This window comes from Mauremys mutica, chromosome 9 (genome assembly GCF_020497125.1).
Source record: "Mauremys mutica isolate MM-2020 ecotype Southern chromosome 9, ASM2049712v1, whole genome shotgun sequence".
Taxonomy (NCBI): domain Eukaryota; kingdom Metazoa; phylum Chordata; order Testudines; family Geoemydidae; genus Mauremys; species Mauremys mutica.
This window is the reverse complement of record NC_059080.1, coordinates 57,593,608-57,609,223: the sequence shown is the minus strand read 5'-3', so window position 1 is coordinate 57,609,223 and position 15,616 is coordinate 57,593,608. Positions and strand designations below refer to the sequence as shown.

The window sequence follows — 15,616 nt, the reverse complement described above, 5'->3', positions numbered from 1 at the left end:
ATCTGTGTGGAACATAACTAGGTGAACAAAAAATGCTAAATTTTGATCACACCACACACTGCACATGTTAAATGTCTTGGCTTCTCAGTTCAGTAGTAGCATCTGTGAGAGGACACTTCTGAATCCTTTCCAGTAGATACAGTTCAGGAGCTTTCTACGTCTTTTTCTGCAACCTTGTTTAGTAGCAATAGCCTATATAAACTATTCCTTTCTTTCTGAAGATGCCACTTAATTTTCCGAGTTCATCTGCCAATGTTCATATATTGGACCAGTGCGATATAGTAGACGTAACAGGATGAAATATCGTTAAGGGCTGTATTAACGCTGCTGTCATGTCACAAGATATGAATGGGATATTGGCATGCAGACTGTCTGCAAGGAAGATGACTTTAACAAAACACTGGAACTCTTGGCCTAGGTGCCTGAACTCATTTGACATTTGCCAATGCAGAGGTTTTAAAAAACTTACATACCACAGTTGGACTTGCATCATTTTACCAGAGAATATTTCCTGCTTCTCTTGGACTCTCTTCTGATTTTTACTGTTATATTATCCCTTTGAACGTCACTACTGTTGAAGCCTAGTATTTCAATATAGTCTTGCTTTCATGATTTTTCCATCAGAAACATCACTGCAGGAGTTTCTGTTCCATTCAGGAGTTGACAAACAGATTTCTAGGCCATATTGTTGGTATTATAGTTATCTCTAGAGGCACCAATCAGGTTGGCGACCATTGTGCTGTCTGCTGTACAAAAGATAAAATTCTGTACTGATGTATATTCCATGCAATCACATTAACTATTCAATTGGATTGTATAAGGGAGGAGCGATTGCATCTGTGCAGAGTTCAGTCCAGTGTGTAGGTCTTGCATTAATTTCACTACTTTTCCCTATCATCTGTGGTCTATGTTCTTCTGCATAGAGGTCTCGTAGGCCAAGGGAACAAATGACTTAAGAATTTCAGGCCAGTATATAATGATACTTGTACTGTATTTCCTTCTGTTTCATTTACTCAAAGATTGGGATTGTGTGTACATTCTAGATATAGTTTCATTTTTAAATGCACTATAAAATTGTCAGAGTGAAATCCATCATATTTATATATAGCAAAATAGTTGTATAAAGAGAATAGGGCTTGTACCGTCACTGTCTGTATAGTGTATGTACAATACACTCCTTTTTTACTGACTTTATGTGAATCAGCAGTATTGCCAGATCTTCACCACCTGACATAACAGAGCACATGGATTCTTGAGAGAACCTTTACTTTTGCTTGCAGAACAAAAAACCTTTCTAAAAGCGGTGGAAAATGCGATCTCTTAATTCAGGAGTGCAAGCTGGATTTTTCTGGTGCCCTGTGCTGTATAGCTGATTAAAGGAACTATGTGAGGGCCTGTTACATGTCCTCAGTAGAGAGCGATGTAATAGGGGCTTTCTTGCTCCAAACCTTCCTTTATCTTCTGCCCCATATTGAAGTTTTAAAGTTTTATTTAGGATAATTGCCTGGAAAATTTTCAATCAAGTACAGATTTTAAAGCATACACATACCCCTACCATGATGGTTGTCTTAAGTGAATACAAATCTTTTTAAAGTTTTCAGCAATTAAAGTTGCAGAGGGCTGTATGCAAATTAGAATCCTAAAAGGATTTAATTAAGACTAACTGATATCAATACACCTCTCATGCTTTGTCCTGTCCGGTTATGTCTGTATATACTATTTGATCAAGAATGATAGTATACTTTCTGTTCTCACACAAACCGTTCTTCAAGTCTTCTGGTTAATACTAATACCATTGAAGGTCAACACAATTAAGGAGATGCCCTGATGTAGTTTAGGTCCAAAATTTGATTCTTAAAATATTAGACTATCCTCCAGTTTATGAATATCTGTTTATAAAAAATAGAAGACTCCCAACACTTTATTATCAGACTGTACATAAAAAATCCATTCTCTGAGACCAAATGTCAATAACAAGTTCTTCCTGCTGATTCTGCAGCAGCAAGCTAATCAAACTATTTCAAAACCAGCCTGAGGATCTTGCACAATGCACTACCATGCTGCTGTAGCACATTTCTAGTTTGCTTCTAGATTAGCAGGGCCAGAGAGTACAGCAAAGTCAGACTCATCTCTGGTACCAGATAATGATACTCTATTGACTTAATGCTTTTGCTCACTGGAGAAGTGACCAAGTTTGTTCATCTCCAGTAGGGGAGGAAATGCTTGACAATTCTAGCCAGGTTGGGAGTGGTGCTGATGGACTGACCTTCAGTTGCGGGAGGGGAGGAGAGAGAGAGATGAGGAGACGGGGTTTGAGGAATTCCAGAGAAAGATGTGTCATCACTGAAAGTAGTCAAAGAACCATTATTATTTTGGTTTCATTAGAAACATGGGGGGCGATTAGCAGTTGTCAAATGGAAAAACACAAATGTAAAAGTTAGGGTGACCTCTTTGTGCCTTATTTTGCTTTAAGTTGTAAAAAGGACTGAATTAAAGAAAAAAAGCCTGACTCAATCCTTTTAGCCTCAATTGCTCAGCTTTCATTCTTTTGATGTCATTGTCTTGCCATTTCTTCAATTACTGTAGTCTTTCAGGGCTGACAAGACTTAACTTATTTTTTAACATTCAAAACTCATTTGGTTTCTAAAAGTAGTTTCAAGCTTATATTCTAATCTACATCATAAAGAAGTAAAAAGGACAAAAGCTCTTTTTTTGCTTTGTATGTCACTGATAAGAAATGTATCTTGAAGGAGACTTTCACGGAAAGAACTTGAAATAAGAACAGTGGTACAAACAGCATTTCACCTTAGTAATAGTTGCGATGTTACAAATTTGTCAATATGAAAACATGACAAGATCAAGTAGGAAGTTAAAATAGACTGGATTGGAGTCAAGCCCTTGTTTATACATAAACAGTTTTATACAGTTTTTGATAATTATTAAGTGGGGAAAGAAAATTGTATGGAAAGTCAATAAATTAAGTCTTACATGAGAGCATTTTTTTAGGCCTTTCTAAAGGCCTTTCTGTTAGGGCAGGTGAAACAAAAATAAGTTTTTGGTCTAAAGGTTTTGTTATAAGACTCACAAATCAAGGATTTGTGCTTCTAACACCTCTTTTCTCTGTGACAGCTTACATGTTCACATTTTTGTAGGAACACTTGTTCCATCTGAAATGGGTGTGGAAAAATTATATGCAATAAACTTCTGGTGGTGTTTTATTTTCTAGGAGACTAAGGTAGCTAGCCATTGACTTTATTGAGAGGTTTTGAATCCCAGGATGTTGGACTCGAGCTAATGGGGCCAGGAAGATGTTTAAATCCCATTTGTAGTAAACATGCCATTCTAAATTACACACAGCAGTATGAACAGAAATCATAGGTTAGGATACACCATTTTTCTTAAATATACTAATTATATTATAATTGTCTACTTGAAATAGAGAGCTTTCGTATATAACACAATTGATAGTAATATTAAAGTTCATATTAGGCCAAATTTTCTTCCTTTTTCTACCTATTGAAATCAGTGGGATTGTGCTTGTGTACTTGAGAGAGAGAGTTGGCCCATTATATCTATTGGATAAAATACATACAGTTATTAGTTATGTAATATAACAGGAAGAAATTGTAAGTTGCAAACATTGGAAAGAGCTGAAGTCCATGTCTGTTACTAAATATGTTGGCCAGTTAAATTACTGGTCTTTGATCCAAAGAAGACTCAGAATATTCTGGGTGACTATTGCTTGGCTTTGCACTTACGTTGCCAGAACATACCATACTATTTTAAATAATGAATACAAGCAGTAGCTTTGAGTACTTTCATCAACCTCTTATTCTCGTTCTCTTTAAGCAAGATTATACAGTTACAGGGACTTTTGAGAGAGACACCTAAAATGCAGTTGACCTAAAACCTATCAGGAATGCCCAAAGACTGCTATCCAGAATTGGATGAATTGTGCACTGGGGGATGCAGTTATTTGTTTTGAACCTAAACTTTTTATCCTTAAAGCCACAAGCAGACAAGAAGAATAAAACTTTTCCACTGGTCTAAAGCTTTCAGAGCTATAAATTATCCAGAATGAACTAGGCAATATATTGAGCACTTTTGCCTTTGTACTATATTAAAAATTGATCCACCTTGCTGTGTTTGATTCTGGGTTGTTTTCTGCTTGGGTCTCACTACTTTTGATGTAAGTAGTCCCATAAGTGTTGGCCTGAGAAATGTATATATGCACTTCATACATACGCTGCAATTGTATTCCAAAGCTTATCTTAGTAACAAGGTTCATCAGAATTCAACATTCAAACAGAATAGCAATTCTCATTTCAAAGTTAGTTTTTTTTTAAACTTACTTTTAATCATATTCACTACACTTAACTTCTTTTTCATATTTCACTTTTTGATAGCAGTTGCAATGCAGTACTGTAATATGTAGAAAATATCCAGCTCCTCCTAAAGTTGCAGATCTGTCAGGCACCCTTCCTAGAAGTGATGAGTCATGAAAAAGCATTGTAATAAGATGCACTTTAACAAAGATCCAAGAGGATTGTGTGTATAGCTGAAATGCAGACTTACTATGTTGTGCTGTCCTAAATTTTTTTAAAAAAAGCTTTCATAGTGTTTTATTATGCCAGGTCTTGGTGAATCTTGTATTCATATCATCATAAAATTTGCAGTAACAAATTCTTCAAATCTTCGTCTGCTTTCAGAGACTCCTGGCACACCTAACCTTCTGTGTTAATACTGTCTAATTGTCTTAGAGCAGGGGTGGCCAATCTGACCCTGAGAAGGAGCCAGAATTTACCAATGTACATTTTCCAAAGAGCCAAAATAATACGTCAGCAGCCCCCCATGAGCTCCTCACCCCCGGCTCCCAGCGCCTCCCACCCACCAGCAGCCCCGCCAATCAGTGCCTTCCCCTTACCTCCCAATCAGCTGTGACATGCAGGAGGCTCTGCGGGGGAATGGGAGGAGCGAGGGCATAGCAGGGGAAGAGGCAGGATGGAGTGGGGGCAGGGCCTGAGCAGTGAGCACCCTCTGGCACATTGGAAAATTGGCGTCTGTAGCTCCAGCCCCGGAGTTGGTGCCTATATAAGGAGCTGCATATTAACTTCTGTAGAGCTTCATGTGGTTCTGGAGCCACAGGTTGGCCACCCCGTCTCAGAGCAAGAACTTCTGATTATCATTCTGGGTATATTTATATTCCCCCCCCCCCCCCCCGGTGTTTATGAATAGCTGTTTGGGAGAGGTGAAGGTTCACATTCCAGGTACCATTGTCCCAGGCTAGTGATGTATTCCAAGGATTTTTGAGGTTACCTGGTTTAAAATAAGTCTTCTGAAAGCTGTCTTATGCAGAAGGCCAGTGATGTAGGGATTGATAGGGAAAGTTTAAAAGGGGATGGGTATTCTTGGATTTCTCTCCTGTATCCGTCTATGAAATAGAATGATACATTCAATTTTTCTCCCTGCCAAGGCAAGGTATTAGCCAAAGGCTTTTTCATATAGTAACTTGGGTGATTATAAGCCACCATAGTTTCTTTTAAACTCTGTTCTAGTATGATTATTCAGTTTATAAGTCACTATGGTTTCTTCCAATTATATAAATTACTATAAGGAAATGTCTTTTACTCATATCTTTAATGCCTTTGCTTTGACTGGGGGAGAAGTTGAATTTCCGAATCGGGCATAAGAAAGTAATCTGCAAGCTCCCATTCCATACCAAAAAAAAAATAAAAAAAAATAGCACGTGTGTGTACTGGAACTCAGTGCAGTAGTGATAAAATATAGTAATGTTTTCATATGCTCGCAAGTTTGGAAACAATAAGAGGCTGGGTCTGCTGCCCTTTTGTTGAGTAACACCTCATTCCATAAGTAGTCCTATTGAAACAACTCTGAAGAACTCAGCTTTTTCCAGTCAATATTTTCTGCTTCTGGATCTGCTTTGGGTTGTAAAATCTCTTGGAGCTTCATTCTAAGTTTTTGATCCTTTTTACAGTTTAATTTCAGAAAGACTTTTTTCATTTATGTGATTGGTTTTATTTCCCCAACAGGGCAGCAGCATTCCTTATTGGCTTTTGGAGGAAATGCAGTCTAGTACTTGGGAGGGGGTTGGGAACAATGATTCTTGAGTTTTGTTCCCAGTTCTGCACTGACTTGCTATGTAGCTTTGGACAAACCTTCTAATATCTGTGTGCTTCAGTTTACTCCTCTGTGATTCTGCTACATAATAAAAGTACTTACTTATCTTATGAGTGGTGGAAAATCCACAGCCCTGAGTTGACCTAGTTATATTGACCTAACCCCCGGTGTAGACAGTGCTGTGTCGATGGGTAGGCCTTTTCCATCAACATAGCTAATGCCTCTTGGGGAGGTGGAATATCTATGCAGATGGAAACTCCTGTTGGCATAGGTAGTGTCTTCACTAAGTGCTGCAAGCTGCACCACTGTAAGTGTAGATAAGCCCTCAGTATGCCCTTTGTCCAAATTCCAAAAGACTTAATTGGTGGTTCAGCTCCTACAGTTAAATGGAAATTTTGAACAACGGGGAAGCGGAGCCGCGGCTCTGGGAGGGGGGACAGGGACAGGACTAAGGGAGCCGAGACTGGGGCCATAGCTGGAGTCCGGGCACTGGGGCAGCAGCCAGGGCTCCAGGCACAGGCCAGCAGCTCCAGGGGCCAGGAGCAGTGCTGGGTGGCGCTCCCTCTCCATCTCCAATGGGGGATGGCTCAGGCCTCAGCTGTGCCCTCCCTGAATGTTCTTCCATGCCCCCCCGGGTGAAGCGCACCCCACAGTTTGAGGACCTCTGCTCTAGAATGCTCTAGAATTCTTGTGCGGCTGTTTATTTACAGCCTCAGCTGATTGTAGTACTGAGATAGGATCTTGAAGTTCTGGTGGTTTTACTGGCTTGTTTCTATAAAAAAATATATTTCCACTGTTCTTGTGACCCATCTTTGTAGCATTTTGGTTCAGAAGGTAAGCCAGAGAACTTTCCTGTAGTGTTAATAAAATAATCAGTCCAGCCTCGTTGAATTGCTAGCCAATACAGATATTCTGCTAATTATCACAAAAATAAGGATCAACGTAGAATCATAGGGTTAGAAGAGGACTGCAAGGATCATCTAGACTACCCGTCTGCCAAGATGCAGGATTTGTTGTGTCTAAACCATCCAAGACAGATGTCTATCTGGCCTCTTTTTGATAACCTCCAGTGAAGGAGCTTCTAAACTGAAATTATATTTTAGGGAGACTGATTTGCTTTTAAAATGATGCATTCCGACTCTTGATCATAGTGTCTCCTCTCAACACCCGATTCACCTACCGATACGGAACAAGATTCTCTTAGTTCTTAAGTGCTTTTGTTTTTATTTTTTTAATTGGTCATTTTTGTAGTAACTACTGTGTAAGCTACCACCAAAGTCTTATGTTTTCTTTCCTTTCAAAAATATTTTTATTTCTGAACACACAAAAGGGAAACCCAGTTAGGGGACTGGAAAGTATGTTACCCTGTATCCTATATGTAAATTCTGCTCCCAAATACCGATAGCTGTTGTGACTATTCCAGCTGAAAATCAAATTCAGCATTCCAAAAGATTTTCAGGAATGAGTTTGTTTTAAATCTTACACCTTTTGGAAGCTTTCTATATAATTCCATTTTAAAATGTCTGGAATTTCTTTGGAAGATTGATCTAGTTCGGGGGAGTCTTCTCTGGAAAATTCTATAAACATTTTTCTCTAGAATTGCTCTGTTGCTATAGGTTTCAGAGTAGCAGGCATGTTAGTCTGTATCCGCAAAAAGAATAGGAGTACTTGTGGCACCATAGAGACTAACAAATTTATTGTAGCATAAGCTTTTGTGGGCTACAGCTCACTTCATTGGATGCACGTAGTGGGACTACATGCATCCAATGAAGTGAGCTGTAGCCCACGAAAGCTTAAGCTACAATAAATTTGTTAGTCTCTAAGGTGCCACAAGTATTCCTATTCTGTTTCTATAGACACACTTCAGATGGCTGCTATATAGATTTTCACAGGCTCCAGGATTGACAATGGTAGATTATGTAGTAAAGAAACTGAATAGCTGAAAAGCCTTTAATTCTGTCATTCTATGTATCCTAGTTATGCTGCACTATGTAAAATTTACATAGTATCTACTTAAGTGTAAATAAACTTATGTATTTTTTTTGTTTTTAAACTAAAAGTATTATCCAGTTGTCATTTAAGCTATATAATGATGGGCCTGTCCAGTGTTCCAGCAGATGTTTAATGCACAACACATTGGATCTAGGATTGTCAATTCTGGTTGGATGTATTCCTGAAGGTTTCATCATGACATAAGCTTTAATTCCTGGGGAGCTGGTAACCCTAATTGGATCTGTGTACAAAAAGGCTATTACACATGTGACTTAAGTCTTATGATTGACCCTGTTTGGAAGACATAGCTATCCTTTAATAAATGTTTTGTTTTAATTATTCAGCATTAGTTTGGTAATTCATAGGAGGGAAAGTACTTTTGTTTTTAAAATTTAAATACTAAAAGACCCACAGTCTTTCAGTATGAAAACTATATGCTGTAATTGTTCTGGGCGGGGGGGGTGTGGGTGTGTGTGTGTGTGTGTATATATATAAAAATAATATTCACTTTTGGATCTTTAGCTCCTATGTGATACGTCCAGGCTACTTTGTAGCATAAAATATTCATAAGCAGTTTGTTCCTTTTGAGAAGTACAAGAAAACTCCAGGACACCCCTCTTCTCTCTTCCCGCCACCCTCTCTCTCCCCCCCCCAGTAGTATAAAGATATAAAACTTGGTTGATGACATGATTCCCCAATCCTATTGGGAAAAGTAGGTGAATAAATACAGCTTTTGGTATAAATTAACTATAAAAATCACATGAAGGTTATATATTTAAAGAGGGTTAGAAATGGCAAGTTAAGATTCTTATGGTAACATTAACAATTTACCCACACACATTCCTCAGAGGTGTTTGTTTAATATTTGTATATATTTCTTCAAAAATGCCAACTTTATAGGAATCCTACTTTTGGCTCTTGCGTTTCCAGAATGAGACAGGCTGGGAATTTGAGCTCTATGATTTTTATCCTTCTGAGTCACTGATAACTGAGCAAATATCCATTCTCACCCCCACGCCACCTCTAACTTGCTGATGAATTGGGATTGACTCAGGTCCTTCTAGAACTTTCCTTATTAGATTTTTCTTGACCTTGGTCAGCTAAAGACCTCTTTGTCGGAGCTATGCATCAGATTACCATTCATGCTCCATCTCTGCTGATTGTACTTGGTTTGAACAGAAGTGTATTCTCAGTCCCAATAAAATTTAATATTTAAAAAAAACTGTTTTGTGGTGTTTGGTTTAGTTGGCCCTGACACACTGGGACCATGGTATTTTTTTCCTGCTTTTGTTTGGACTATCAATTTGGTATTCATACGCTTCTGTGCTCAGTTGAGCCAGTTTTTGATGGGCCTAGGCACAGTGTTTGTTTAGATTTACATACATTTGATGCTTCATTTTAGCTTTGCAGGACATTCCCCTTTTGAGGTTTGCGCTAAGCTTCTCTGAGATGCTTTGAATGCTTTAGCAGTTGGAACAGTAGGAGTCTTGCTTTTCAAACTTTTAGCATTCAATATCTCATTATCTGACATATCATGAATGACTTCGTTGACTACTTGTGTCAAAGCTTTCTTCATTGCTGCAGCATTTTATTTTACATTTAAAGCTCTGTCTTTGTCTCAATAGGAAGGAAGGAAGCTCAGCAAAGTCAAGAAATGCACATGTAGCATAAAGTGTCACTCATGGACAGGCATAAGTGCTGCATTGTGTTCTTAGAAGAGCATCATTTTCTGAGTGAGACGCTTGTATGGGCACATCACCTAGAGCTGTTTGTTAGACAATGGCAGAAACACCTAAAGTGTCTCTTGTAAGTGTACACTTGAGCAGTCCTTGAAGATGGCCCAGAGTGCTTAGGATGTGTCCTCAAAGTGAAAGCCTAAGGTGTGAGAAAAATGGTACTTAGTGTTGGCCTCAACCATCTACGTAGACCCAGCAACTCTTCGGATCCATCAGCCCCACTAACCTGGCTGCCATGAAGTGGTCTGTGATGTTCAACAGCTTGCACTTGCCTCGTGTCAGGGTTTCAATGTGTTAAGTCATGTTCCTGGTCTCCAACTTCTTGGTGAATTAAGCTACCAGAGTGCCATGTACAGGAGGTGATAAGTTAAAACCAGCAATCTTTTGATGCACTACTTCACTTCTGACAGCTTTGCATCAAAGCTTTCACACAGTCCACTAGTGCTCAGTAACAGAAAGCAAGCTGGATGACCCTAGATGGCAACAGTGTGTATTTGCATCTGTGCCTGAATCATTTCAAGTTCAACTGTCATTGCTCAAAGATACTGGTACCATCTTTGGCACTTAGGTCAGAGCTTTGGTGCTGATGGAAGAACCTCAGTGTCCCAATCTATTTCATACTTGGTGCCAGTCTTGACATTTGATGTTGGCATTGAACCTATCCATGCTTGTGGTCTCAGTGTAGTCAGTGTCAGTTACTGTGACGGCATTGATTTCTGGATCTCCCCCACCAGTGCACCTCTCAAAGCTTGTGTGGGATCAAAGGGGTTGACATTTTGATGTGCATTAGTTTCCGCATATGAATCTGGAAACTCATCAGACCAAGTGTATTTCTGCAGGAGATAAGTGACCCTGCCTTAGAGATTCTAGCCTTTTGTTCTGGTTTGTCCAAGGTTTGGCTAACACCACTGATTTTGATTTTGTCCATGTTCATGTATCTTCAAGGGACAAAGTTGACAAGTACCTGGATCATTCATTCTCTATAAATGGGGTCAAGCACACAGCACCTCTTTTTCTGGATGGGCTGATATAGAAGGTAGGGAAGATGCCTAACAACTCTGTTCTTTCTTGAGCAAAAAAAAAAAAAGATTGCATTTTGCTCAAGGACATAGGTAGTTGCATCTTCCACTGCCCAGTAAGAGTGTCTTGATTTAAGTGGCTGTGGCCAGAGGAAAGACAAGTTCTGAGCTACTGTATTGATGTTCATTTGGACAGAATTTATGCAAACGGTATTCTGTGTTGTGAATAGAGTTGGCTAGAGGATGACAATTCTGTTTTGTGACAGCTTTCAAAGTTCTGACTTTTTTCTTTTCAGTGTGAAATGAAACCAAAACCTTTCAAATGTTTTTTCAAAATGGGATTGTTTCAAAATGGTTTTTGAGTTGAAAAGATCTCTCTCTCTCTCTCTCTCTCTCCATATATCTATATCTAGAATGAATGACTGGAGAGTCCAGAAATCTTCCTGTTGAAGTCTCCCTGGATGTGTGTGTGTTTGAAACAGCATTCTTCTTAGAGTGCTTGCACATGTCCATTCCAACTTAGGTGTGCAAGTGCTCTGAGCACAGCCATCTGAGATTTTTCCCTTAGGGCAGGTCTACAGTACGGGGGAAAATCGATATAAGATACGCAACTTCAGCTACGTGAATAATGTAGCTGAAGTCGAAGTATCATATATCGAATTACTTACCGTCCTCACGGTGCGGGATTGACGTCCGCGGCTCCCCATGTTGACTCCGCTACCGCCGTTCACGTTGGTGGAGTTACGGAGTCGACATGAGCGTGTTCGGGGATCGATATATCGCATCTAGCTGAGACGCGATATATCAATCCCCGAGAAATCGATTGCTACCCGCCGATACGGCGGGTAGTGAAGACGTACCCTTAGTGGTATCAGGTGGCTCTGGTATCCCCTGGTGTCGCACGCTCATAGCGCTGGTATGAAGGGCCCCTGCTGAGCCTCTGCTCCTCATTTCCTTCTTACCACCTGTGGCAGCTATTGGAGTGTCGTCCCTCCCCCCACACACACACTTTGCCTTGGCAGAGTGTGTTTGTGGTTTCCTAATTGAGAATTTTGTAAATAGTTTTATTAGTTCACATAGTGTGTTAAGTGTAGATAGTTTATAGTAACAACTATGATTTCTCTGTCAGGAAAGGGGGTCCATCTCTCCTCTATACCGGGGTTTAAACAGTGCTCTTCCTGTGCAAAGCCTATGCCAACCAGGGACCCGCACTTAAGTTGTTTTAAGTGTTTGGATGAGGGGCACAGGAAAGATTGCTGCCAGATCTGTTGCAATTTCAAGCGGTAGTCACAAAAGGACCAAGCAGCAAGACTAAAAGGCCTCCTCATGGAGGCAGCACTGAGGCCCACCTTGGAGCCGAGGTCTGACTCTGCACCGAGTACATCCACGTCTGTACAGAGCGCACCGCCCGCCCCTAAGCGCTTGTGGCACCACTTTTCCTTGCCTGTGCCCAGGAAGAGGCACAGAAGACATTGGAAGAAGACTAGTTTCCCAGCACCGAGGACAGTCGAGCAGGCAGATAGGAATAGTGCGAGACCCATGCAGGGCTACTCTCCCTCACTGGCACCGCAGCAGCCTCCAGTGTTACTACCAGCACCGGCACTGCAAACACCCAGGGGTGAGGTGTTACTTCCCCGCCTGGTACTGAACGGAAGACTGCGGTACCATCGACCCCAGAGGCATATGCTGCTGCTAAAGAGTTGATAAGTCTGCCGGTACTGAGCCCCCCCTAAGGCACCTGAAGCAGCACTGCCTGTGCTACCTAGCAGCTCTGAACCCACCACTTTCAGGCCAACCTCAAGACCTGCTTCTAGGGGAAAGCCTCCGTTTACTACCTCATTGGAGATGTCCCCGTGGCACCGGTTCCTGACCCTGGGAGGATCGGCAAGGCCGTGGTGACCTCAGTCATCTGGTTCTTCCTCGTCTTTGGGTTCAGATTCAGGGTCTGTCATCTCAAGGCATTGGCACCGTGATCACTCCCTGTACCCATCTCTGACATCGGGGGGACCAGCACCATTACAATGGCCCTTTTGGAACCGGAGGTGGGAGGTTCCCCCGGGCCATAGCAGCAGCTCGAGGTGCTCCTATTCGGCGATGTCGGAGACGAGGGCTATGCCAGGGACGCAAAAAAGACATTCTTGAGCTCAACCCTGCCGTTGACGCTGGACGGGGTACCAAATCCGCAACATGTCATGGTACTGAAGCGGGTACCAATACCTGTCAGCAGTGGCAAGCTGGCCAGGAGGAGATTCCCCTGGACTCTGGGACAACAGCTCATGCCGCCTCCTTGTCCTCACCAGAGGACAAATTAATGCTTACAGGATCTTCTCCTCCCCAAGATGACCTGAGAGCCCATCAGGACTTACTTAAGCAGGTGGCATCTAACTTGGGTCTCCAGGCAGAGGTTGTTAGGGAACCATCTGATGGCTTTCTGGGCATTCTGACAATCACAGCCCCAGCAAGGGTCACCCTCCCCTTGCAGAGCTCCATTTTGGGCCCAATAAAGAATTCTCTGGCAAAACCCAGCATCCATTCCTCCCACGGCTAAGAGAACTGAGATAAAGTACTTTGTGCCAGCCAAGGGACGAGCATTTTTATATTTCCATCCCCTGCCTGGGTCTGTCGTTGTAGTGGCTGCTAACGAGGACTGTCAAGGCAACACGGGGTCAACTCCAAAGCCAAAGGAGCCCAAAAAATGGACCTTATGGGTAAGGAAGGCCTATGCTACAGGAGGACTCCAACTGCATAGCGAACCAGCAGGCATTGCTGGGTCGCTATGACTATAATGTGGGAAGAGATGACCAAGTTTAAGGATAGGCTTCCCCAGGAGAACTAGCAGGAGTTCTCGGGCCTGGTGGAGGAGGGCAAGATCATTACCAGAGCCTCCTTTCAGGCAGCCCTTGTTGCCCTGGACTGAGCAGCCAGATCTATGACCACAGCAATCACTATGCGCAGGAGCTTGTGGTTGCTGGACCTCTTGCAGGAACCCTGACGCTTGCAAGTGGTGCAAGACCTACCGTTCGAAGGGCCCTCACTTTTTTTGGGGACAAACCGAAATTAGGCTTCTCGGTGTTAAGGACACCAAAGCAACTCTGAAATCCCTGGGTTTGCAGTCTCAGCCAGGAGACCATATAGGCCTCAGCAGTTTGTCTGTTTCTATTCTCACCAGAGATGCAACCAGAGCAGACAAAGGAATAGAAGCTCTGGGTGCTGGCCACATCCACCTTCCTCCTCCTCGGTGGGGCCCTCTCAAGTGGCCCCTCGCCATTCAGGTGCCTCAAAGCATTCATTCTGATGGGTTTGTTGAGGACAGTATACCAGTTCTGCTCTCGTGATCCAGTTACCCCTATTTTTTCCAATTCTCTTTCCCACTTCCTTGAGGCTAGGAAACAGTTAACTTCTGACCGTTGGGTCTTAAAAACAGTGGAGGTCAGATACACCCTCCAGTTCACCCTCCAGCCTCAGCAGATCCTTCTGCACTGACCATGAGTGATCCCTGTATCTGGATGTCACAATGAACATCTTTCGGAGATGGGGCTTTCCCCACATAGATCTCTTTGCCCCATGTTCCAACAGAAAGAGCCAGCAGTTCTGCTCTCTGAGGGGCCACAGGCCAGGCTCAATGACAGATGCGCTTCTGCTGAGCTGTTGCGTCTCCTGCTCTACACCTTTCCACCCATTTCGTTGGTGCACAAGGTGTTGACAAAGATCAAGCAGGACTGAGCTCGAGTCATCCTGAGAGCACCAGCGTAGCCCAGGCAAGATTAGTACACCTCACTCGTTCACCCGTTTTGTGAGACCCCGATTGAGCTTCTGCTGTACGCAGATCTAATCTCGCAGGACCATGGTTGGTTGCTCCACCCGAACCTCAGCTCTCTCCATCTTATGGCATGGTATTTTCGTGGCTGAATCCCAATGAGCAGGCTTGTTCAGAACAGGTCTGGAAAAATCTCCTGTGCAGCAGGAAGGCTTCCATAAGGTCAACTTACAATGCAAAGTGGAAACATTTTTCTCTCTGGTCATGGGGTTCCACTGATGCAACCTTTGATTCAACTCATCTTGGACTACCACCTGTCTTTGAAAGAACTGGGCCTAGCCATTTCATCCATTTAGGACCACCTGACAGCTCTCTCAGTATTCCACCCTAATAATAGGTCAGTGTTCTCACATGAAATGGTAGTTCATTTCCTCAAAGGTCTGGAGAAGGCATTCCCTCAAGTGAGGGAACCACTTCCTCATGGGATTTGAACCTCGTCCTCTCAAATGTGACCACCATTTGAACCAATGGCAATGTGGTCATTCCTGCATCTTTCATGGAAAACAGCATTTCTGATGGCGATTACTTTGGCCAGAAGGGTTTCTAAACTCCGAGTCCTTACGGCAGAGCCAGCCTATACAGTTTTCTTTAAGGACAAGGTACAGCTTCGGGCGCACCCTAAATTCCTTCCAAAGGTTGTATTCCACTGCAACCAACCAATCTTTTGGCCAGTCTTTACCCTAAACCTCATGCAACTAGGGAGGAGCAGCACCTACATTCCTTGGACGTCAGATGGGCTCTGGCTTTTTATATTGAAAGGACCAGACCGTTCCATAAATCACCACAGCTCTTCATAGCAATAGCAGACAGAATGAAAGGGCTTCCCATCTTTGCCCAGAGGATTTCGTCCTGGATCACTTCTTGCATATGAGCATGCTACGATTTTGCAGCCGTTCCCCCTCTGCCAGAACTTA

General features: G+C 42.3%; 1 protein-coding gene across 8 annotated transcripts in view; it reads left to right on the top strand.

Annotated features, from left to right (window-relative positions):
• The window catches only part of WDR33 (WD repeat domain 33), a 110,478-nt gene that overhangs the window by 44,117 nt on the left and 50,745 nt on the right, over positions 1-15,616 (top strand). Inside the window, exon 8 of one of the 8 annotated variants that reach the window (XM_045031050.1) lies at positions 222-4,826. The exons of the other annotated variants lie outside the window; for them this stretch is intronic. Coding sequence (XP_044886985.1) covers positions 222-232 — 11 coding nt within the window. The 3' untranslated portion in view covers positions 233-4,826. Of the gene's footprint in view, positions 1-221; positions 4,827-15,616 lie in introns of those variants that run through there. 8 annotated transcript variants of the gene reach the window in all.